Genomic DNA, 23,649 nt, shown 5'->3' with positions numbered 1-23,649 from the left:
CAGGCATCTGAAGCAGGCTGTTGGGGCAGACTTTTGGATTAGGAGGACCTATAGATACCCTGGGAATTCCCTGGCGGTCCAGTGGTTAGGACTCGGTGCTTTCACTGCTGGGGCCCAGGTTCAATCCCTGACCGGGGAACTAAGATCCCACAAGCTGTGCAGCACAGCCAAAAAAAAAAAAAAAAATTATACTACAAGTCCTTTGTGAAAGGCCAGACTTGCCTACAATTACCCCCACTGTCCCTACTTGCAGGACAAGAAAGGATTATACTTCTTTTGAAATCAAGCGCTGAAGGGGGAAGGGAACTAAGAGTTCAGAGCGGGTCAACCTCTGTCAGGTAATACACATAGCTGTGGCATATTCTGGACATTTCTTACACTTGTTTAAGAATCATTCTGGGAGTAGTACAGACAGCCTTCTAAATACTGCCTTCCCCCAAATCTTTCCCATCATCCCTGACCAACCCCAAATTTGGAACACACCAACAATCCTAGCACATCTGCCCATAGTTTGGGTATGGCTACATTTTTGTTCTTGTTTATACTGTTCATATAAGTCTCTGTCACTAGACTATTTGTTTCCTGAGGATAATTACTGAGATTTGAGATTTCTTTTTTCCTTGGGGAGACCAGAGTTGGGGCTTAAATGCTAATCTGATGTACTCCTGGCCTAAAAAACCTCTCACTTGGCCACTTCACAGCAAAGGCACAATGGAGCTTCTCACACACAGTTGGAAAGGTGATGGCTTCAACTACTTCTTTGCCAACAGAAGGGAAGGAAACAAAAGTTAGGGCACAATAGCCAGGCCATAATTAATGTGGAAGAACGATCTAGAGCCTTCCAGGATTTTATAAGAACCCAGAGTCTTCTCCAGTCCTGAAATTCTAGGAAAGGGTAAAGGAACCAACATGGTAAACTTTTTATATATGAGGTGAATATCACTATCCTTATTTTAGAGATGAAGAAATTGAGACTCAGAGAGGTTAAGTAACTTATTCAAGGTCACAAAGAGCTGGTCCAGACTATCCCAAAGTTTATGCATTCCCATCAGACTTTGCAGTCTCCAAGATCAGCAGATTTATTTACCAAATAGTCATCGAGTGCCTACGCGGATACAGAGCTCTGGACCGGATGGGTGTCCTGCCCTCATTGAGTTTACACATCTGGCAGACACAGAGGTAGGTGGGAGGAGTTCGTGGCTCCATCCAGAGGCCTAATCCATTCTAATCCACTCTGTGGGTTTGAACTCTCCAGCTCTCGTTTGCGGGTGAGTCATATGGACAACCCCCCCATCACCATGAAATTGAAATGGCTTTTAGGGCAGGGTCAAAGTAAAGGACATTAGTACAGAGAAGGACTTTTTCTCTTTCTGACGTGGGCGGGGGGACTCCTCAAAAGAGGAAAATAATCTTGAGTCTTAAAAACCATTCTCAAAACACCCCCTGGCCTCTGGGTAGGGAGGTGGGCGTGGAGTGAGAAGCAGTGAGGTGTGCGGCGAACCCTCCTGCAGCCGAGACTCGGTTCCCAGAAAGATAACTGAATGCGGTGTAGGGCAAACCGGAGCTAAGCCCCCAAGTCACCCATTTAGCGCTCTAGGAGGCCCGCGAGGGGCCCCGCCCCCTCCTCAGGCGGCGCGGGCAATGAATGGGCAGCTAGGGTTCTCTAGAAATCGCTGCCACCCCTCCCCCGACCTTGGTCTCCCAGAGCTGCTGCCTTCACAGGGCGGGGAGCTGCGGGATCGCGGAGCAAACAAACCCTGAAGCGCCGGCCTAGCCCCTTGGGCCGAGGAGAGCTGCCCCCTGATCCGGGAGTGGGGCAGGAACCGCAAACCAGTCCAGGACCCCGCCCCCGCCCAAGGCCCGCGAGCGCCCGCGCCCCGGAATGGGCGCAGATCTTTCTGTCCCTTGGGCCTTGCGGACAGGGACGCGAGCCCCCGGGGGTCCGTACCCCGACTTTACCTCCTTTTTCACGTTCCACAGCAGTTTCTCTTTGACTGCGTCCTCCGCGCTGCCCATCGTGCGGCGGCTGACGGGGAGGTGGTGCCCAGCGGCCGCCTAAGCCCCCACGCGCCCTAGCTGCCTCCGCGCCTCTCGACTCAGCGCCCCAAGCGCCAGGAGGAGCCCCCGCCCGCCGCGCTCCCCGCCCGCCGCCGCCGCCGCAGCCACTGCCCGGTGCTGGGCTCTGCAGCCATCTTCCGAGCCCCGCACCGACGTCAGGAGGCTGGCCCGGCCCCTTCCCACAGCCGGGGGCGGGGGGGGTTGCGCTCAGCCACTGGGGGGGATCGGGAGGGGGGAAGGCTGCGCGCGCCTGGGGGTACCGTGCCCGGGCGCGCGCCACGGCGGCCGTTGTCATGGCAACGCGCCCTCTCCAGCCCCGAGGGCGCGAACCTGCATTGTGAGAGCTAGCAGCCCGCCGCGCCCAGTGCCGGGCGGGGAGGCGAGGCGCGCCCGGCACCCCGTGACTGAGGGGAGAGTCGCTCGGGCCGAAGCTGGCCGCCATCCAGCTAGACGTCCCTTGATTCCTACCCGCTCGTTTTCCCGACGGGAAGGGCCGGGGCCCCCGCGCCTCTAGTCTGGCCACGGGGAAGCCAGTGTTAGTCCCCTGGCTGGGAGAAAGGCCGCGGAGCGCCATCGTTTCTCCAAACACCCCTGCCATGCGGGCGCCCTCAGTTGCAAAGCTTTTGGGAAGAGGAGTGGGAGCGCAGCAGCCCCCGTCTGCAGAGGCTCAGCTATCCCTAAGGGCGCGAGAGTTACGGTCAGCCGTCCCTCCCCCGAGGGGTCGCCACGTCCCGTCTGGCCCTTCACGCACCCACGTGGGAGGTGGGGGCGCAGCTTGAAGTGACTGGGACCAGCAGGAGCTTGTACGGAACCTGTGGAGATGAGATAAGCGCCTTCTGCACGATTTGCCTTGTAGACTCAAGCAGCCCCACCTGGGCACTGAGGGCGAGAAAAGGTTGCTCAAAGTGACAACACCTGCTGCTGCAAACTGAGAAGCGGTGTGCACAAAGCTAGGTGAGAGGAGGGGCTTAGCCCTCTATCGCACAAATGGAGACTCTTCCTAAGTCATGCAACTTGATAGCGCAAAAAATAAAAATACAAGGGAGCAAAACAGCTCTCCGAGACTGAAAGCCCAAACCTCGAGTCTACATCCGGCGTTTTAAAGCCCGCAACAGCGGACCACCGCCTGGGAAAAGTTTACGAGCAGGGTTTGTGGAGACGCGGGCGCCGTGCTCTCTGAAGCGGGTGGAAACAACCCTCGCGGGAGGACGCGAGGAGCCTCGCCCCGCCGGGCGAGGACACGCCCCCAAGGCGGGGACCGGAAGCGCTCGGTTCGGCCCGGAAGTAGTGCCGAATTGGTACACGTGAGCGGCAGCATGGCGGCTCATCGCTCTGGTCCGCTTAAGCAGCAGAATAAAGCTCATAAAGGCGGGCGGCATCGGGGTCGGGGATCCGCGCAGCGGGACGGCAAGGGTAAGAAGGTAGGGTTGGAGGAAGAAGGGATGTTTAGTCGATATTAACTGCTTTTCTTCGTGCCCAGAATGAGTTCCTACCTACTCCGGCCTGGACCCCGCGCAAAGGCTCTGAGGAGAGCAGAGAGGGATCTCCTTTCTTGACCTACTAGTGCCCTGCGCAAGAGCCCTTTCTGGTCTCCCTCCAGGCCGTCTAGCACTGAAAACCCTAAGCAAGAAGGTGAGAAAAGATCTCAGCAAAGTGGACCAGAGGCATCGCGCCAGTCAGCTCCGAAAGCAGAAGAAGGAGGCGGTGAGAGGACCGGGGATTGGGGAATGGTGTGGCTTCACAACCGTTCTAGGCGGGTAATGCCTCGAACTAGAAAATGTGACCCTGGGAAGGGGCCAGGGATGGAGAGTAACCCTAGAGCACGTGTCAGGCGTGCTGGCCCAGACTCATGCTAGAGCGTTCTTTGCTTTGTTCCTAGCTCCTGCCTGCCTCCTTGGCATACATGACACCTTTTACAAGAGAGATGCTGGTTGGAGGGTGGGGGTGGGCATCTGTACTGGTGGAAATGCAGTACCGAAACAAAGTACTGAAACATTGAGATGTTCTCTGATCCTTTCTTTCCTCAGGTTTTGGCAGAAAAGAGACAGCTCGGCAGCAAGGATGGCCCTCCTCATCAGATACTGGTGGTTCCCCTGCACAACAGGATTTCCCTGCCAGAGGTCTTTCGACTGCTTCAGGATAGGGACACTGGAACAGTACACTTGAATGAATGGGGAAGCACCCATAGCTATATGCTGTTATGCCCCCGCTTGAAACATCGGTGGTTTTTTACATCTGCAAGGCCAGGTTAGAGCATACAACAATATTTTCTATCACTATGTTTTGCGTATTAGTGGTAATTTTTTTTAGTATAATGTGCTGATGTCAACCACCTCTTCCTACTGACTGTCTTCTATTTCCAGGGGATCTGCACACTGTATTAGACATGGCTAAAGTGGCTGATACCATCCTGTTCCTCCTTGATCCACTAGAAGGCTGGGATAGCACTGGGGATTACTGCCTTTCCTGCCTCTTTGCTCAGGGCCTTCCCACTTATAGTAAGTGAGTTGGGAGTATTGGAGGCCAAGGAAGGAAGTGAATTAGCATGTATATTGCACTTACAATTTGCCAGACACTATGTCTGATGCTTGATACTATTGGAGGGTTGTACATGTATGGCCTTAACTTGGTCCATTGTTTACAAGTTCCCTATCAAGATGTCTTTTTATTTCTGGACTGCCCATTGCCCAGAGAAAGAAGAAGAATATGAATTTTGGTTTTATTGTGAAATTTCTTTAGGGTAGCTGAGTGTTGGGTTTCCCAGTGATCTCTGGGCTCACAACTGAACTGTTAGCTTGTTTGTGAGCCACAGGGGGGATTTTCATATAGTGAAGCAACAAGTCATGATACCCTTTCTCTTTTGTTCACAGCATTAGCTGTCCAGGGGGTTTCGGGCTTCCCACTGAAGAAACAAACAGATGTCAGGAAGAAGCTAAGTAAAGCAGTGGAGAAGCGCTTTCCTGATGACAAACTCCTCCTGTTAGACACTCAACAGGAGGCAGGGATGCTGCTCAGGCAGTTGGCTAACCAAAAGCAACGGCATCTTGCCTTTCGAGATCGGCACGCCTACCTATTTGCTCATGCTGCTGACTTTGTGCCTAGTGAAGAGAATAACTTGGTGGGCACCTTGAAGATCTCAGGCTATGTTCGTGGGCAGGCTCTGAATGTAAATAGCTTGCTGCATATCATTGGACATGGTGATTTCCAGATGAAACAGATAGATGCCCCTATGGACCCTTTCCCTTTAAATCCTACAGTGATCAAGTCCCCAAAGGACCCAGGCATGGCAATGGAGGTAAGATTGGTCTTCTTAAAAACTATGTATTGTAGATTCATGTGTAAGCTGGCAGAGGATGGGAACTACAGAGAGGGTAGTCTGTCTGCACGCTTGGACAACTATCCTAGTCCCTGGAGGTAACGGCTAGTTCGAAATAAGGCAGTAGTCAACTACAAATAAGTTGCTATATCATATACTTATCCAGTACTTTGTAGATGCCTTGCATAGCAATTGACTCTGAATTTATAGAAGGCACACAGGTTGTAGTCTCTTTCCTTAGACAACTTAATTAGGTAAGAAAAAAATGGCAAAGACCTGTGAAATAAAGATTAAGAAAGCGTGGTTGAGGGCACACCTGCAGTGGAAGTTGAGAAAGAAGACTGGCAAGCTTCACAGAAGAGATGAGACTTGAGCTAGGTGTTGAGAAGGATGAACGTGATTTATGAGTTGAAAACAGATGGAAGAATATCCTAGCAAATAAAGACAACATGAACCTAGGCAAAGTGATGGAGCAAAGGGTTTCTTTGAACTCTGAAGATAACAGCTTGATGGGAGTAAGGTATGTAATAAAAAGGTAGGCATGAGACCAGATTATGAAAGGTCTCAAGAGCCAAGCAGAGGTATAGACCTAGAATGGTAGGAAATAGAACCATTTGAAAAATTCTGACAAGTTTTCACTTTCTATTCTTCTATTTGAGGACTATGTTATTTCTAGATCTTTCTGGTTATTATGTTAGATTTAGTAGATTTTTGGCTAATATTTAATTGACCATCAACTGTTTGGGTTTTCAGATTTGTGCTACAGATGCTGTAGCTGATATGGAGGAAGACCTGAAGGTCCTAATGAAGGCAGACCCTGACAGACAAGAATCTTTGCAAACAGAGGTTATCCCAGATCCAATGGAGGGGGAACAGACCTGGCCCACTGAGGAGGAGCTGAGTGAAGCAAATGGTTGGTGTTGGCAAACTTGAAATTCTGGCCTAGAATTGTGGGTTTTGTCTAGCTGCTCACAGTGAGGACCTTACAAGGTAGAGTAGGATGAGGAAGTATTTGGAAGTCTTCTCTTACCTCCAAAGGCTATATGTTTTCACTAAGCAAACATTGGACACAGCTTTATTTCGTTTCTCAAAATTACTTACGTTATTGTTTCCTAATGAACAGATAAACAACTTCTGATTTATTATAGGACTTATTTAGCTGTGTAAGTATTGCTAGTTCTGAGGCAGCTGAATTAAATTGGGAAGTCTGTTCTATTTATAGTTCCTGCCAGAGTTCCTGGTATTGGTAGCAATATGTAATATCTTGCCTATGTGAGAATGCCCAAAGTAATAGGGGAGGGAAGGAGGTATATAATTTACTTAACTCATTTGGGCTTTTACAGACTTATTGAAGGAAAGTTCCAAGGTAGTAAAGAAGGTTCCCAAAGGAACATCCAGTTATCAAGCTGAATGGATTTTGGATGAGGATGGCGAAAGTGGTGGGGAAGGAGATGAGTATGATGATATAGAACATGAGGATTTTATGGAAGAGGAATCTCAGGTAAGGAAATGGGCCCTTGGGCAACTTCTATGTACAGCCCCAAATGCAAGGCAAGGTGCATTCCTGACCTTAAGGGGTATGTGTGGTCAGTTTCTTAGGAACGACTTTGTTGCCGGGAATGAGACTGTGTTTTATAACTTAGTCTCTATTAGAATTGATACTGGTTTGGACTAGGTATCTAGTAGAATTATTTTAGCTCGATGGCCTTTAGGGTAGAGATGTGGGTTTCCTCTGAAATTGTAATCCTTCGTTCTATAGGATGAGGGTAGTGAAAAGGAAGAAGAGGAGGAATGTGAAACTGTGACTATAGGAGAGTCCGTGCGTGATGATCTGTATGATGAGAAAGTGGATGAAGAGGCTGAGGGAAAAATGCTGGAGAAATATAAACAAGAAAGACTGGAAGAGATGTTTCCAGATGAAGTAGATACGCCCCTTGACGTGGCTGCTAGAATTCGGTTAGTCAACAAGTCTAAGATCAATCAGTATGTTTTTATTTAAAACTTACGTGGCTCAGAACTATGTCAGTGTGATGTAAAAGAAGAAAAATACATTGTTCTTGCTCCTGAAGGGCTAATACTATATGGGAAGGTAAGACAGATATATGGGAAACAATGTTCATGTTCTAGACTGTGTAGTACAGACTAATAATGTTATAGTACATTACTGAAGGAAATGCTGTGATTAATTAGCAAATGCTTCCTTTGGAGCTAAGACTCAAAGTATATAACATTTGGAGATTTGGGGAAGTTTGGGTAGAACAGTGAGAATAAAAGAATGAAGATGTAGATGATCCTGTTTGCTCTAAAGGTGAGTCCAGAGAGTTTATGCTGGATATTAGAGAGATAAGCCTTTTATCAGGACGTTGCTAGTCAGGTTAAAGAGCCGCTCCCTGATATGCACCAGGGAGCCACTAAATACTTTTAAGAAGCTGGGGTTTGGTACTGAAATACTTGTTTCAGGCTGTTTTGGAGTGTGGTTCTGATTTAAGCTGTTAGGTTATTTTGAGAGAGAGTTCTTTTAAGGTAAAGCCTTAGGCATTTTATTTATTTACTTATTTATTTTTCAAAAACTAAAAAAAAAATTTTGTGTTTTTTTCTTTTTTTTTCTTCTTTTTAAGCCTTAGCCATTTTAGAAGTGAGTTGAGTGAAACGGTTAAGTAGCACCATATAAATTTCACTATTAATTTCTTTAAAATGTCCTCTGTATTCTAGATTTCAGAAATACAGAGGCCTCAAGAGCTTCCGGACATCTCCATGGGATCCTAAGGAAAACCTCCCTCAAGATTATGCTCGGATCTTTCAGTTTCAGAACTTTATTAATACTAGGAGACGCATCTTTAAAGAGATTGAAGAAAAAGAGGTTGAAGGAGCTGAGGTATCTGCCTTCCTTTGTGCATCCCTATAATTTGTTTTTGTTTGCCAAGGTGCCCCCTCTACTCCTTCTGTTGGCATGACTACCTTAGTTTTGTGCTGCCTACAGCTGAATTAGAGGAGCTACTGAGTCACCGATAAGAGTGATATTGGGAACAAAGAGGTATCAGAGATGTTAACTGAAAAAGCTTAATCTAGGTAGTTGAGGCATCTGTGAAAGGCAGTCTTGAAGGGTGAGGATTGGCTTTATGGTAGTCTGAGAGACTTTTTAACATATTTGGAGAAATGCTTCATCATTATTGAGACCTTAAGGGTAATTGCATGATTGTTTTCTGCTTTCTTCTGGCAGGTTGGCTGGTATGTCACACTTCATGTCTCTGAAGTCCCTGTCTCAGTGGTTGAGCACTTCAAGCGAGGTGCACCCTTGATTGCATTTTCTTTACTGCCTCATGAACAGAAGGTGAGTTAGCGTCTTGTGGGAAATGGGAGTTATGACACTTTCCAACCAGTTTTGTCTGGCAGTCTAAAGTTTTATGTGACACATTTTGCTCATTGGGATGCAAAAGTCTGCCTTTATGATTAGAAGTCAGAGAGGATGACAGAGAAGTCGATGATGGTTTTACCCAACATGTCTGAACCTGTCTGATACACCTCAGTGACGTGATCTCTGTGTGGTTCTGAGACTTCTCTGAGATACGTACGTTTGTCAGGTCACACTTTAACAAAGGGTTGGCATCCATAAAAATAAACAGGGTTAGTGCCAAGGTATAAATCTTTTTTCTCTTGGTGGCCAGCAGTCATGTAGGTTGGGGTGTATGTGAGAGCTCTGGCCTTTTGGTCACTGTGAGTAAGGGTTGAGGCAAGAAGGGTCTTGAATGAGTGTGGTTTAGAGGTGTGTGATGAGTGAGTGACTTGTAGGCACTGATTTTGTGGCAGATGTTGAGCTCTTGCATGTTAGACATGGGAAGGTCACCTAGTGTAGCAGGGACATGAAAGCTCTGAAAACCAGCATATTTTCTATTTGAATGCCAGTTGTTGGTGAAGGTAAAAGGTGAATTTGTGTCTCTTCATCTACACTCCACCATAAATTAGTATTGTCAGTTCTTAGAGTGAATCTAATCTGCTGGTTTGGTTTGCCTTCTTGCAGGTTAGGCTATTCTATTCCTGATGTGAAGTTCTGTTTTTCTATTTGGTCCCCAGATGTCAGTACTTAATATGGTGGTGAGCCGGCACCCTGGCAACACTGAACCTGTGAAAGCTAAAGAGCAGCTGATCTTCCACTGTGGATTCAGGCGCTTCCGAGCCTCACCTTTATTCTCTCAGCACACTGCAGGTAAGCAGTAGGGAAGCTTCTGGGTTCTTGTCCATCTTACTGTCTTTTAGGGGACTGAGATTTGGGGAGAGGTGCAGAATACACCATTTCAAACTCTCAGTCTCTGGGTTAGAGGTATTTTCAGTACTCTGGTTTAGGAGCCAATGATGTTTCCATTCAAAGTGTCTGAACCTGTCTGAAGCATCCCAGTGATGCAACCTCTGTGTGGTGCTGAGGCTTCTTTGCCATGAGTATTTGCTGCAGAGGAGGTTTTGGATAGGAGTTGGCTGCTTTCTAGAGATGATGTGTCATGGAACCCTTGGCATCTGTTGTGCCAGTGGCCGTGTGGGTGAAGGCTAGGGGTGGCCCTCAGTTGGATAAAGCAGAGTGCGTGGCTTCTGAGATGTTGAGACTGCATGAGAATTTAGAGAGTGGTGACCAGGAATACTTTTATGACAAAAAACGATTGTGCTCTTACGTATTAGGAGTGAGAAGATGTTTGCATTAACTTGGGGGCTTCTGAACATTACCTACACTCTCAACTCTCAGCAATGGCTGGAGGAAGGTGATAAAGGCAGCATTAATGGATGCTCTGGATAATTTCTTTTCTCACCAGCCATGCTGTCTAAATGAAGGATTAATTTCTCGTTCCCTTAAAATATTGTGTTTCCCTATAACATTCAGTATTAAAAAGGAGGGAGGGTTTCGTTGAAGGTAAAGACAAGATCTAGATAGTCCTCAAGAAGAGATTAGTAAAGTTTGGCCCTTGGGCCAAATCTGTCCCACTGCTTGTTTTGTTAAGTAAAGTTTTGTTGGAACACAGTTGTGCTTTTTTGTTTAATTTTTTAAAAATGTCTGTGGCTGTTTTTGTGCTACAGTGAGAGTTGAGTAGTTGGAACAGAGTCTATATGGCCACAAAGCCTAAAATATTTACTATCTGACCATTTACAGAAAATGTTTGCCAATCCTTGCTCAAGACTAAGAGCTGTTGAATTAGTGGAGTGTTTTTTTGTAAAGCACTAATTCTCAAATGAGGTAGGGGGTGATGTGTATCAGAATCACTTGGAGAACTTTTTCCAACCCCAAAATATAGTTTAAGCTCCAAGATTCTACCTCCAGTTGAAAAATCACTGATAGGATTGGGTTGTATCTTTCAGTTGTATTGAGGCCAGAAAATGTTTGGAGGACTAGTGGGATAAAGAAACACTAGTTGCCTTAGGTTTAAGAGTTGCAGTGATACCGCTTTTCACAGACCTCTGGATTACCTATTGTTTCTCAAAATATTTTTTGGTTTTTATTTTTTTAACCTTTATGGCAGCGGATAAACATAAATTTCAGAGATTCCTGACTGCTGACTTGGCCCTGGTGGTGACAGTATATGCCCCTATCACTTTTCCTCCTGCATCTGTGATGCTTTTCAAACAGAACAGCAATGGTAAGTTGAGTTCACAGAGGTGAATAGGCCAATAGGCCTGTGGGTCCTTAATAAGATTAACTGCTTTCTGTATTTAAATTTGGGGGCCAAATGGCACAAAAAAGGTAATGATGGTTTTCAAAATATCCCAATCTCAGCCTCATATTGGGTCTGAGGCAAGGATGACAAATGGGGTTTTATCTTGCTTGCAAACCGTAGCTAATTGGTAGAGGCTGCTCAGAGTGCTATATTTAGGGTAGGTTCTGAGGATAGGCTCAGCAGGAATATCACTTAGTGATCTTTGCCATGAACCCAGGAGGGGCAGCATAGTACATCCCTATTTTGTTTCCCTAAGATCTTGCGTAGGTCTTTAAATGGACTGGACAATAAATGAAGGCTTTGACCTATGGACTCCTGCTGCTCTGCTTTTGCCCCTTAGGAATGCACAGCCTCATTGCCACAGGCCATCTGTTGTCAGTGGATCCAGACAGAATGGTCATCAAGAGAGTTGTTCTGAGTGGTCATCCTTTCAAAATTTTTACTAAGATGGCAGTGGTGCGTTACATGTTCTTCAACAGAGGTAGGTGTGACGGATGGGATCCAATTGCCTTTGTGGGATGAAGGTTGGATTTATATATTATGGATAAATGTTTCATCTTGGTCTTCTGTGTGTTTGATTCTAAGAGGATGTGCTGTGGTTTAAACCAGTGGAACTGAGAACAAAGTGGGGCCGTAGGGGACACATCAAGGAGCCTTTAGGTAAGAGAATGTGGGATTTGGGATCTTGTCTAGATTTCCCCAGGGCTACTAAATGACTATTGGGTTAGACCACTGCTTTAAAATTTCCTATTAAATTTGACCAACTCGTGCTGTTTTCTTTGTAGGTACTCATGGCCACATGAAGTGCAGTTTTGATGGGAAGCTAAAATCTCAGGACACAGTACTGATGAACCTCTATAAAAGAGTTTTCCCCAAATGGACTTATGATCCATATGTACCAGAACCAGTACCTTGGGTGAAAAGTGAGATTTCTTCAACAGTGCCTGAAATGGACATGGAATAATGGATTCAGTGGGATTCTGTCTCATTGCTACTAGTTAGCACTCTAGGGTTGGGAGCCTGTAGGTTGTGATTGGGCAGTTTATGTTTTCTACTTAAGCCTAATTAAGGTCTCCTGCTCCTTTTAGCAGAAGACTTTTCTTGGCCTTGACAAGGTATCTCAGTTAAGTATGGATGTTTTTCTATTGCAACTTAGTCCAAAAAACTATTAAAACTTACTGAAATATACATTCTCTATTAGGATTTTGAAAGCTCTTTAAGAGGGGAAGATAGGAAGTTGACAATGACCAGGAGACAAAATTTCCAAGTGTCTAGACACTGAATCCCTTTTCTTCCTTTTGCACATATTAAACAGAAACAGATTGCTAAAGAGCTGGCTTTTCAGCCTGCTTCACCCAAGTTAGGGAAGTTAAGTCTACATTTCCACCACTGAGCACAATACAAATGTTCTTTACTTCTGCGGAAACTGTTTGAAAATGCTGAGACAGCACAGCGGCCACTCCAACACCAGCTGTAGGTTCAATAAGCAATTTCATCCTCTCCCACACCAGCTGGGTTGCATACTGTTGGTATAGAAGGGAGTAAGAATTAGTGAAATGGGAAAAGGGGAAAGAGCCTAGTTGGTTGGCCTTTATAATTAAAGGCCAGATGGGGATATAATAAGCCCCGTCTGAATTTTCCTATTGCTATATGTTTGTGCTTGCCAATGAAGGGCAGGGCTTTTTTCATTCTGACTCTGCTTCTACGGTCTTAATACATCTAGGGCACCCTCCTACATGTCATGAAATCACCTAGTTGAGTCCCTAGTGTGTGAGTTGCTACTTAACAACAGGAGGGTGTTTTGCCTAAGAAGTTGCTCCATTCTTTTGTTATTTCCTTTCCTCTTGGGGCCTCACCTTAATTTCATCCTCTGTGACAGTGAAGACGTCATCCACGAGGTCCCTTATAATAGGCCAGGTGTTTAAGCCAATGCTGGATCTGACACCATCTGCTATGGTTTCTGGAGGATAGGGATTGGGGGTCAGTTCCCCTTTCAGTTTGGACTGGTAGCAGTCATTTGCATTCAAGGGTTCAGCAGCATATACCTTGACACTAGGTCTCAGAGCCTAGGAAGAGGAATATTAGATAGCTTACAACTAGCCACAGCATTTTGCCTGCATGCTTGCAGTAAAATGATTAGTACAGTTAACATATTTCTGCCCAAGAGGCTTTCTTTTAATCGATGTAATGGAAATAAGGCCTTTAAGCACTTGAAATCGTTTTCCACTCTGGCCTCGGTTGCCTAGATCACAGCTGGTTCTGCTGGTAACTTGGGAAAAGAGTAGCCACTGACTTGGATAGTAGGTTGGTGAGATGGAATTCAGAGGACTGTGAGGGTGCCACTCATTGTAATGGCTTTTGTGCTGAAAGTTTTCATTAAGAAAAGGGTAGTGAGGGACTTCCCTGGCAGTCCAGTGGTTAAGACTCCACGTTTCCACGGCAGGGGGCACAGGTTCAGTAACTGGGAACTAGGATTCCACGTGCCGCGCGGCCAAAAAAAAGAAAAAAGGGTAGTGATGAAGAGAAGGGCCTTCTATGTCAAGTGCCAAGGGATGATTAGAAGGAATGGCAATTTGGGGGAATGTTGAGCAAGTATTCACAATGTACTATGATGTAAAATAAACTCTTCTATGCCTGAAGTGGGGAGTCCTCCAGAAGCTGTTTTCTTACCTTAACTGTAATTGCTATTCCAGCAACCATTCCTCCTCCTCCTACAGGTACCACCAGTGCATCTACCAAGGGAACCTGTAGTGAAAAGAATATAAAGTATAAATAGGTCTATTAATAATCAGTTTTATATGTACATATAAAATAATTGGTTCTACGGCCAAACAGCATTACCAGTAAGTAGCTAAACAAGAACTAACTAAGCTTTTACCTGGTTTAGGACTTCCATGGCAATTGTCCCTTGCCCAGCTATCACTGCAGGCTCCTGGTTGGGATGTACCATGATGCCTTTTGTTTCTTCCACAATTCTTTTTGTAACATTTTCTCTGGACTGAAAGAGTACATTAATTTAGCTTACTTTATTTGTATTTAATAGAGTTCCTAACAAGTTAGATTCAGTCATTTAACACTTTATTTGCCATCTACTTTTTTCAGAATTTGTTTTGGCACTGGGGATATAACTGAACAAAACAGTCCCTGCACTCAGTGGAGTTATGTTCTAATGTGAGGAGGGGTGGGATATAAGTAAATATATGGTATGTCTAAATGCTTTGGAGAAAAATGAATTTATTTTATATAGGGTGCTCAGGAAGGGCCACTGGTAAAGTGACATTTTAATAGATTTGATCAAGTCCTGTGTATCTCCAGAATATTCCAGGGAAAGAGTAACAGCAAGTACAAAGACTACAGAGAGGAGTGCTTGGCTTTCTGAGAAACTAAGTGTGGTTGGTGTGGAGTGTTTGGAGGAGAGTAATAGTGGGAGATGAAGTCAGAAAAATAGTAATGGGCCAGTTCATCTGGGCCATAGATGATTGCAAGAACTTTGGTTTCCACTGTGTATGAGATGGGAAACCACTGGAGGATTTTGGGCTGACAGACAAATTCTGACTTACTAAATGGATAGCTCTCGTTGCTCTTTTGGAAACAAGACTCGTGGGGCAAGGGTGGAAGCAGAGACCAATTAGGAGGCTACTGAATCTAGGTGAGGACTAACTGGTTTGAATCAGGGTGGTGATGGTAGAGGCTGTTAGACGTAGTTGGATTGGGCTTCTCTGGTGGCGCAGTGGTTAAGAATCCGCCTGCCAATGCAGGGGACACGGGTTCGAGCCCTGGTCTGGGAAGATCCCACATGCCACAGAGCAACTAAGCCAGTGCACCACAACTACTAAGACTGCTCTCTGAAAAAAAAAAAAAAAAAAGACTGCTCTCTGGAGCCTGCGAGCCACAACTACTGAAGCCCGCACGCCTAGAGCCCGTGCTCCGCAACAAGAGAAGCCACCACAATGAGAAGCCTGCGCACCGCAACGAAGAGTAGCCCCCGCTCGCCGCAACTAGAGAAAGCCCTCGCGCAGCCACAAAGACCCAACGCAGCCAAAAATTAATTAATTAAAAAAAAAAAGAAGTAGTTGGATTACGGAAATGTTTTGAAAGTAGGACTAAGATTTGGATGTGGGGTATCAGAGTTATCAAAGATGACTCCACGTTTTGAGGATAATGAAGGATAAAAATTGCCATTTACTGAGATGGGGAAGACTGGAGGTGGAACAGTATTAAGATGAGGAGTTTGGTTTTAGACAGTAAGGTTGAGATGCCTATTAAGGCACCCAAGTGGGAATGTACAAGTCCTGGTTAAGAGCAAAGTTCAGGGCTGCAGTTAGAGTGTAGGTGATATTTTAAACTATGAGACTAATGAGATCATCTGAGTGAGTGTAGGTAGAGAAAAGGTCGTGCGTGCCAACACTTAGAGAAACAACAAAGGAGACAGAAGCTGCAGCCAGTAAGGTAGGAAGAGAAGTTTCATTTTACTATGAAAGCTGTTAAGGTGGTACTGAACATTGCTCTCTTCCTTACCTCGTCGCTCTGTTCACTGTATACTATAGAGGCTCCATAGCCTTGTATCGCCAATTTTTTACAGTTGGGAGCTGTTTCGGGCACTACAATATAAGCAGGAATCCCTGGGAGGGAGAAGCATGTTTAGTTAGTACAAATCAGAATTTAGGATAGAAATTTATGTTCAGTTTGCTTGTAATCAGGGACTTGGAAATTTATTCCCACAGCTATCACCAACCTCACTGAAAGTTAAGGCTACTTTTCCAGTCCTCTGTGATGAGCCTACCCAGTACCCTGCGAAATTAATCAAGTACCTTGCAATTTGGCAGCATAGGAGAGAGCCTGGCCATGGTTTCCACTGCTGTGAGTAACAACAGCTTTGGGCTTCTCTTCTGAAGTGGCAGAAATCAAGCCTCTGATTGCATTAAGGGCACCACGAATCTGGAAAAGAGGGATGGTGAATTAATATATTTGATTAAAAATTCTTTTCAAAAAACCAAGGAGCTTTTTTACATTTTTCTTTTCTAATACTGCACATCCACTCCATGACTAAATCTTACTGAGTCTATCTCCTAAATATCTCATGTTCATCTTGGCCACTACCTTGGTGAGGCCTCATTTCTCAATTTGGTATCACCAAATCTCAGCTGATCCTGCCTCAAGGATTATTCTCACCTAATAGTTCCACTAGATTAGGAAAGTGAGCTTTTAAAAAACAAACGTTACCTTTTTCATTGATTGCCTATTTTTGTAAGAAAAGTACAAATCCCTTACAAGCTGCAGCCTTTCTAAACATATCTACCTCTACCATTGTAGCCATCCTAAATTGCCTCTAGTTTCCATCCTACCAGGTTAGCTCACAACTCTGTACCTCTTGGCATGCTGATGCCTCTACCTGTAGTTCTTTTCCCCCACTCCCTGGTCTGGCTAAAAGTACTCATCCTATAAAACTTGGATCAAACAACACCTGGTTCAACCTCCTTGTTCTCCCAGGCAAAATTAGGTACTTCATTCGTTTCCATGGCCCTTGTTTGTATCTCTTTTAAGACACTTGTCATCAACCTATTTTGTCTTCCCCTGCAAGTATGGATACGGGGCAAGGCCTAGTGTACATACACCTAGTATAGTTAGTGAAAATAAGTGCTTGATGTGTGATGAATGAAAAATAAACCATGGCAGAAGCAAAGGGCAAAAGAGAATGGAGAAGTTTTGTTTGTTTAAAATAAAAGTTCTCAGTTAATGGGTATGGAAAAAGGTAAATTCCTGAAATCCTAAAGCTACCACTTAATGGGTACTAACAATACCTGTTAGGCACAGTGCAAAATGCAGCTTTTCAGATTTTTACCTGAATGGATCTTAAAGTTCAACTAACGGTCAGAAAATTCTGGTAACAAATCAGCATAGAAATCTATCTGTATGCATAGGAGAGGCACTGATGTATTTTGTAGAAAAATGTCCTGTTATATGAGGGTTGAGCTAGGGTTAGATCGTTTATATTCATAATAAGGTATAAACAAATAGTAAGTTGACAAAGTGAATGCTTAAACTTGGCTATATACAGGGTGATCACACGTGTCCAGGTTGATGACTGTGGTCTCGGTTTAATCGTTACAAGTTCCCCCTTTTCATTCTCAAACATGTCCTAGTTTGGATAGTAAATTATATGTGATCACCTTAATTATACGGAATTTTGAGATTGTGTAAAAGTGGCTCTTGTCAATGCCATGCTGCTAAGTAACCAGGACTTGAGCAAAGGAAAATTTCTACAACCCTTTCTTTAGCTGTAAAAAGATATTAATTGTACCTACCTCACTGGGTGGTCAAGAGAATCAAAGTGGCTTGAAAAAAAACATGATACACTATCAAAAGGGATTGTTACCTTAAAAGATCCAGTTTTCTGGAAGAGTTCACATTTGAAGAAAAGATTACGCCCTGTTACTTGATTCAAAATGGAGCTTGTTAGCACTGGTGTGAGGTGGATAAAATTTCGAATGTTGATATGTGCTTTTTCAACATCAGCAAAGGAGATGCAGTACTGATCACACATGGTTCTGAAACCCAGGAATAAGAGAGGGGTTAAAGCAAGCCTAGACAACATGTTTAATGAAGATTTTGAAAATGCATAACACAGACCCATGGAATGTACACCACCAAGAGTGAACCATAATGTAAACTATGGACTTTGGTGCTAATGGCATGTCAATGTAGGTTCAGCTGTAACAAATATACCACTCTGGTGGGGGATGCTGATAATGGGGGAGGCTATACACGTGTGGGGGCCGGGAGTATATGGCAAATTTCAGTTCCCATCAATTTTGCTGTGAACCTTAAACTAAAACAAAAAACCCAAAAAACAACCAAACAAAAATCTTAAGAAAAAAAAAAAGAAAATGCATAACATAGGAAAATAGACTCAGGGCCTGTGGTGTTAATGTGGGGACTGTCTCCATTACTGGGGTCCAGAATCTCTGCATAAGGGAACTTCTCTTGAAGCTGAGTTTCTTGGTGTATAAGTTTGCTCTGTTGAAACCTCATAGGAGATAACTGGTGATGATTATGGAAGGCTTAAAGCTCAGCCCTCGCCCCTACCATCCATCTCTTGGCACTGCCGCTGGTCTCTACATTTTCATGATTGTGAAGCTTGAGTAAACTGGGTTCAAAATCTGCTACAAATTTTTATTTAAAAAAAATATTTCACAATTTACCAAGGAGAAAAATTGCCTACAATCCTACCATCTTAATAAATTATGTTCACTATGTTTCCTTCTGTTTTTTCAATATACATATATGACAGTTAAAATCAAACCATAAATAACATTTTTACTCCTTTTCCATTTGGTTCATTCTTCAAAGTTTTCATAATTATAATTTTCAGTAACTGTATTATGCTTCCACTTTTTACTATATTTACTGTAGTGTTTAAACATGAAGTTTCTCTTTATTTTTCCTTATTAACAAAGGTAATGTATGTTCAGTAGCAAAACAATTTAATCTGCTTTCCTCTCCAAAGACAATTGCTATCGAAGCTCTGTTGTCTCTCTTTCCAGGCCCACATACATATGCAGACAAAACTTTTTTGACAGGTTTGTTAACTTGCTTTTTTCAGACAATATATCTATGAATCTTTGCTTATCAATAGATATATTTATGTGACTTTTTATTTTTATTTTATTTGATGTGGAACATTTTTTAAAGTCTTTATTGAATTCGTTATAATATTGCTTCTGTTTTTTATGTTTTGTTTTTTTTGGCCGCGAGGCACGTGGTATCTTAGCTCCCTGACCAGGGATTGAACCTGCATCCCCCGCATTGGAAGGCGAAGTCTTAACCATTGGACTGCCAGGGAAATCACTATGTGATTTCTAGTGAAATGACTTACTAGTACTTCTTTTTACAAAAATACCATAGTTTTAGATAACTCTGTTGTTGAACATTTAGATTTCCTTTTTTTTTTGGCTATGATAAATAATGATGTAATGAACAGCCTTGTTGCAAGATCTCTGTTTATCTCTATACATGCTTTGAGTAGATTCCACCAGTGGTATTTTACATTAAAAGGCATACACACTTCTAAGGCTTTTGATACCACTGCCAAACTGGTCTCCAGAAGAGTTATAGATTATATCAATTTATACTCCAACAGCACTTTCTAAGGAATGACTATTTTCCTTCACCCTTACTGTATCATTTTTATCTTTCAATTTAATGAAGTATGTCTAGTAGTTTACATTTCTTTAATAGTGACTGAACTATTTTTTATTTTATTGAAGTTAGGTTGATTTACAATGTTGTGTTAATTTCTGCTGTACAGCAAAGCGATTCAGTTACATATATGCATACCTTCTTTTTCATATTCTTTTCCACTATGGTTTATCACAGGATATTTAGCATAGTTCTCTGTGCTGTAGGACCTTGTTGTCTATCCATTCTTTTTTTTTTAATATATAAATTTATTTATTTATTTATTTATGGCTGCGTTGGATCTTCATTGCTGCACTCGGGCTTTCTCTAGTTGGTGGCGAGCAGGGGCTACCCTTTGTTGCGGTGCCCGAGCTTCTCATTGCAGTGGCTTCTCTTGTTGTGTAGCACGGGCTCTATGCATGTGGGCTTCAGTAGTTGTGGCTCACGGGCTTTAGAGCACAGTCTCAGTAGTTGCAACACACGGGCTTAGTTGCTCTGCGGCATGTGGGATCTTCCCGGACCAGGGATCAAACCTGTGTCCCCTTTATTGGCAGGCGGATTCTTAACCACTGCGCCACCAGGGAAGTCCCTGAACATTTTTTCTGTATACTTACTGGCCACTAATTCTTTTGTGAATCTTTAACATACCATTTACTGACTGAATCATCCTTTCCTTTGAAATACATTTATAAAAAATTAAATATCTATTAATGCTTGGGGCTTTTCTGGATTTAGTATTTTGTTCCATTGATCAGGCTGCCAATTCCTTTCCCAGTTGTTCATTGTATTAATACGTTCTTCCCTGATTTCTCTTTCTAAAATTTATTGGCTTTTCTCACACACCAATTCTTCCAAATGAATTTCAGAAATCCTTTACCAAGGTTGCCAGAAATTCCACTGTACAATCTACAAATGAATTGGGGGCATGATTGACATTTAAAAATACTGAGTCTCCCCATCCATTAACATGAGTGTCTTTTAATTTAGTAAAGTCTTTTTGTTTTAGGTTTCTTAGTAAAGTTATCATAATTTATTTATGCCCTGTATAGATCTGATTAAATTTATGCCTAAGTATATTTTTGTTGCTTTTGAGATAAGGCATTTTTAAAATTAGATTTTTAAACTGCTTACTGATGATGTATATGAAAGCTAATAATTTTTGTATATTTATCATGTAATAGGATACTTTACCAGATTATCCTGTTAGATCTAATAGTTTTACAGTTTATTCTCTAAACAATCATGCTATCTGCAAATAAAGCTAATTTGTCTTTACCTTAAAAATGTACCTCTTGTAACTTATTCAATGACTTCATAGTTACCGGTTTATATGGATTTGCCATCTCCTCCTGAATTAAAGTAATTTTTTTTTGTAAAATCACTTAATTTAAAATTTATTAGTATAAAGCTGTACATATTAATATTTCTAAGTATTTTTCATATCTGTGGTATTCATTCATTCAACAAATTTGAGCACCTTCTGTGTCAGATACTGTTTGATCTGGGGATATAGTATTAGAAAAGTAGACTTGTTCCTCCTCTCATAAAGATTACAATGTATTGGAGAGGTGTCTAACAAACAATCCAATTAAATATGTATTTATAAACATTGATGTGTTAACTTAGGGAAGTGTATTATGATAGGATACTATAGTGTGAGGCCTTATTTAGATCAGTGAAGGAGGTCAATGAAGACTCTCTATGTAGAAGTGAATTTTTATTATTTTGTGAATAATTAGTTTTTTTTTTCTTGAGAAGTAAAATTAAATTATGACCTAAAAGATGAATTGGCAGAGTAGTGGGGAAAGTGTTTCAGATAGAGGGAATAATAATATTATGTGAAGGCTTTAAGGAGGGAAAGAGATTGGCATTTTCCAGGAATTAAAAGGTCAATGTATCTGAAAATGTGATCAATGGGAAATGTGATAAGAGATAAGGAGAGTGAAGTTGGCAGAGTCTAGATCATAAGGGACCATGACTCATGGAAGTTTTTTTTGGCCGCACCTCACGGCATGCAGAACTTCCCAGACCAGGGATTGAACCCACGCCCCCGGTAGTGGAAGCGTGGAATCTTAACCAATGGACCACCAGGGAAGTCCATGGATTTTTTTTTAAGAGCAATAAAATGCCATTGGACTTGTGGTTACCAGGGGAGGGGGCGGGGAGGGATAAATTGGGAGATCAGGACTGACATATACACACCACTATATATAAGATAGATAACTAATAAGGACCTACTGTATAGCAGAGAATGCTACTCAATACTCTGTAATGACCTATATGGGAAAGAATCTAAAAAAGAGTTCACTTTGCTGTACAGTGGAAACTGACACAACATTGTAAATCAACTATACTCCAATAAAAATTTTTTTAAAAATGCCATTGGAGAATTCTGAGCAGGTAAGTGACATGTTAGAATCCATATTTACAGAAAATCACTTGCTACATTGCAATGAATGAAAAGGAAAGAGATAAGAGTGGAATCAAGGTATCCAGTTATGAAGTATTAGAGTTGTAATACACACGAAAAACAACAGGGGGGCTTGGATGGTGAAAGTGGAGGTAGAAAAAAATAATCATTCAAGATACATTTTGGAAAAACAAACCCATGGAAAAATGGGCGAAGGACTTGAATAGACATTTCTCCAAAAAAGATATACAAAGGGCCAACAAACACATGAAAAGATGCTCAACATCACTAATCATTAGAGAAATGCAAATCAAAACCACAATGAGATACCACCTTATGCCTATTAGGATGGCTACTATTTAAAAAAACCCCAAACTAGGAAAATAACAGGTGTTGGCAGGATGTAGAAAAACCGGAGTCCTTGTGCACTGTTGGTAGAAATGTAAAATGGTGCAGTTGCTGTGGAAAACAGTATGGTAGTTCCTCAAAAAATTAAACAGTATTACCATATGGTCCAGCAATTCCACTTCTGGTTATATACCCAAAAGAATTCAATGAGGGTCTCAAAGACATATTTGTACAACTATGTTCATAGCAGCATTATTCTTAATAGCCAAAAGGTGGAAGCAACCCATGTATCCAGCGACAGACAAATGGATAAACAAAATGTGATATATACATACAACAAAATATTATTTAGCCTTAAAAAAGGAAATTCTGACATGTGCTATAACATGGATGAATCCTGGGAATATTATGCCAGTTGAAATAAGCCAGTCACAAAAAGACGAATACCATATGGTTACACTTATGTGAGGTACCTAGAGTAGTCAAATCCATAGAAAGTAGAATGGTGATTGTAAGAGGCTGTGGGGAGGATGGGGCAATGGGAAGTTGTTGTTCAATGGGTATAGTTTCAGTTTTGCAAGATGAAAAGAGTTCTGGAGATTGGTTGTACAACAATGTGAATGTACTTAACACTACTGAACTGTACACTTAAAAATGGTCATGATGGTATATTTCATGTTACGTGTATTTTACCACAGTTAAAAAACACACACGCACATACATTTTGGAGATTATAATTAGTTAGACCTCTTGGTTACGAGTGATAGAACCCCAATTTGAACTGGCTTAGGCACAAGAGGGAGGTGATGAGAATTTACTGGCTCATGGAATCCACGGAAGAGTTGAACCATGGGAAAGGCAGGAACATGGCACATCAGGAACAACTGGAACTAGGGACTTTGAGATTTTCCAGGACTTTCTCATTGTTTCTCACCTCTGCTGCTTTCTGCATGTCGGCTTCATTCTTTTCACTGCAGACCAGCTGGTTCGGTATGGCAGGACACATGGCTGCTGACAGCTCCTGTGTTTTACATTTTACGGCTTCCAAACTGGAGAGGGATTTTCTTTTTTTTCTTAGTTTCAGTTAAAAAAATTCTGGGTAGGGACGCTGATTGGCCCATCTAGGCCCAGGACCAGTGGCCAAGGGTGTGAGGTCATTTAAGACAATACTATGCAATAGAAGTATTTACAGAAACATGAAATAGAAACAATGATTTCTATAACATAATATCAAATATGTACATTTAAAACACATACATATACAAAACAATACTATATATTATTCAAAGATACATGTCTATCCAAGGACATGTATCAAACACATTAGAGTGGCTACTGAAGGAAGAGGGAAGGAACATGACTGGGAATTGGAATGAAGGAAAAAAAGATAAAATGAGAAAGGCCTTGTTGATGATAATGTGAACTGAACAGCAGGACTGCCTCAAATCTCTGCACCTGAGGGAAAAATAGAAGCAAATGAAGGGAGTAAAAGAGGAAAGAAAGGAAAATAGGAAATAGAAAAAGGAAAAGAGAAAGTACTTCTGAGTGAGAGTAAGGGACAGTCTTCAAGAGAAAAGGAAGGGGAAAATGTTGAGGTGATGAACTCCATACATCACCACTACAGATATAGAAGAGACATATCC

General features: G+C 42.6%; 3 protein-coding genes and 2 non-coding genes across 7 annotated transcripts in view; 3 read left to right on the top strand and 2 right to left on the bottom strand.

The window, feature by feature from the left end:
• The window catches only part of SGSM2 (small G protein signaling modulator 2), a 36,438-nt gene extending 34,047 nt beyond the window's left edge, over positions 1 to 2,391 (bottom strand). Inside the window, exon 1 of one of the 2 annotated variants that reach the window (XM_059907247.1) lies at positions 1,960 to 2,391. In XM_059907247.1, the coding sequence (XP_059763230.1) occupies positions 1,960 to 2,016 (57 nt within the window). In that variant the 5' untranslated portion in view covers positions 2,017 to 2,391. The remainder of the gene's footprint in view (positions 1 to 1,959) is intronic. The other variant, XM_059907248.1, reaches the window with a different exon arrangement.
• Positions 2,392 to 3,358: 967 nt separating this feature from the next.
• TSR1 (TSR1 ribosome maturation factor) lies at positions 3,359 to 13,709 on the top strand. The gene is made up of 15 exons (XM_059909064.1): positions 3,359 to 3,471; positions 3,659 to 3,762; positions 4,086 to 4,305; positions 4,422 to 4,556; positions 4,929 to 5,353; positions 6,128 to 6,287; positions 6,718 to 6,875; positions 7,134 to 7,330; positions 8,087 to 8,249; positions 8,595 to 8,705; positions 9,446 to 9,578; positions 10,876 to 10,992; positions 11,411 to 11,551; positions 11,656 to 11,730; positions 11,856 to 13,709. The coding sequence occupies exons 1-15, from the start codon at positions 3,375 to 3,377 to the stop codon at positions 12,032 to 12,034; spliced, it is 2,415 nt and encodes an 804-aa protein (XP_059765047.1). The 5' UTR covers positions 3,359 to 3,374; the 3' UTR covers positions 12,035 to 13,709.
• LOC132356273 (small nucleolar RNA SNORD91 family) lies at positions 8,845 to 8,939 on the top strand. Its single transcript, XR_009499797.1, has one exon. It is a non-coding gene; the product is annotated as a small nucleolar RNA SNORD91 family (small nucleolar RNA).
• On the top strand, positions 9,711 to 9,805 carry LOC132356272 (small nucleolar RNA SNORD91 family). Its single transcript, XR_009499796.1, has one exon. It is a non-coding gene; the product is annotated as a small nucleolar RNA SNORD91 family (small nucleolar RNA).
• SRR (serine racemase) lies at positions 12,246 to 23,461 on the bottom strand. 2 transcript variants are annotated; one of them, XM_059909066.1, is made up of 8 exons: positions 22,941 to 23,461; positions 17,447 to 17,618; positions 15,882 to 16,008; positions 15,589 to 15,692; positions 13,949 to 14,068; positions 13,741 to 13,815; positions 12,927 to 13,136; positions 12,246 to 12,593 (listed from the first exon to the last, which is right to left on the bottom strand). In XM_059909066.1, the coding sequence occupies exons 1-8, from the start codon at positions 22,967 to 22,969 to the stop codon at positions 12,396 to 12,398; spliced, it is 1,035 nt and encodes a 344-aa protein (XP_059765049.1). In that variant the 5' UTR covers positions 22,970 to 23,461; the 3' UTR covers positions 12,246 to 12,395. The 2 variants fall into 2 exon arrangements, with proteins under 2 accessions (XP_059765049.1, XP_059765050.1); XM_059909067.1 differs by lacking the exon at positions 12,246 to 12,593 and having other exon boundaries at positions 12,942 to 13,030.
• Between the last annotated feature and the right edge of the window lie 188 nt (positions 23,462 to 23,649).

This window comes from Balaenoptera ricei, chromosome 20 (assembly GCF_028023285.1).
Source record: "Balaenoptera ricei isolate mBalRic1 chromosome 20, mBalRic1.hap2, whole genome shotgun sequence".
Taxonomy (NCBI): domain Eukaryota; kingdom Metazoa; phylum Chordata; class Mammalia; order Artiodactyla; family Balaenopteridae; genus Balaenoptera; species Balaenoptera ricei.
The sequence above is the reverse complement of the archived record's forward strand: the minus strand, read 5'-3'. Positions and strand labels throughout refer to the sequence as shown.